The sequence below is a fragment of the Apaloderma vittatum genome, unplaced genomic scaffold, assembly GCF_000703405.1.
Source record: "Apaloderma vittatum isolate BGI_N311 unplaced genomic scaffold, ASM70340v1 scaffold26549, whole genome shotgun sequence".
Lineage (NCBI taxonomy): Eukaryota > Metazoa > Chordata > Aves > Trogoniformes > Trogonidae > Apaloderma > Apaloderma vittatum.
The window spans coordinates 6,925-7,152 of NW_009737397.1; the positions used below are offsets into that span (position 1 = coordinate 6,925).

Below are 228 nucleotides of genomic sequence, written 5' to 3' on the forward strand. Positions count from 1 at the left end.
CTGGGAACGAGCCCCTTCCTCACCTGCCCACAATGAGCTTCAGGACATTTGTAAAAACCCCGTTCAGGGCAAGCGCAAGGCTGGCAGCTAGGAGAGAGCAGAGGGGCCACGTCAGCTCGCCCCCACCCGAACGGGCAGCTCCGAGGCACATTCAGGTGCAAACACCAGCTGGAGCCACACAGCTCGGCCCTGACACCCCAGCATGAGGGCTCACCTGTGAGACGCCCA

General features: G+C 62.7%; 1 protein-coding gene across 1 annotated transcript in view; it reads right to left on the reverse strand.

The window, feature by feature from the left end:
* The window catches only part of LOC104279880 (phosphatidate phosphatase PPAPDC1B-like), a gene marked incomplete at both ends in the record, with an annotated part of 1,550 nt that overhangs the window by 1,168 nt on the left and 154 nt on the right, over nucleotides 1-228 (reverse strand). The window contains one exon of the mRNA XM_009877320.1: nucleotides 24-87. Coding sequence (XP_009875622.1) covers nucleotides 24-87 — 64 coding nt within the window. The remainder of the gene's footprint in view (nucleotides 1-23; nucleotides 88-228) is intronic.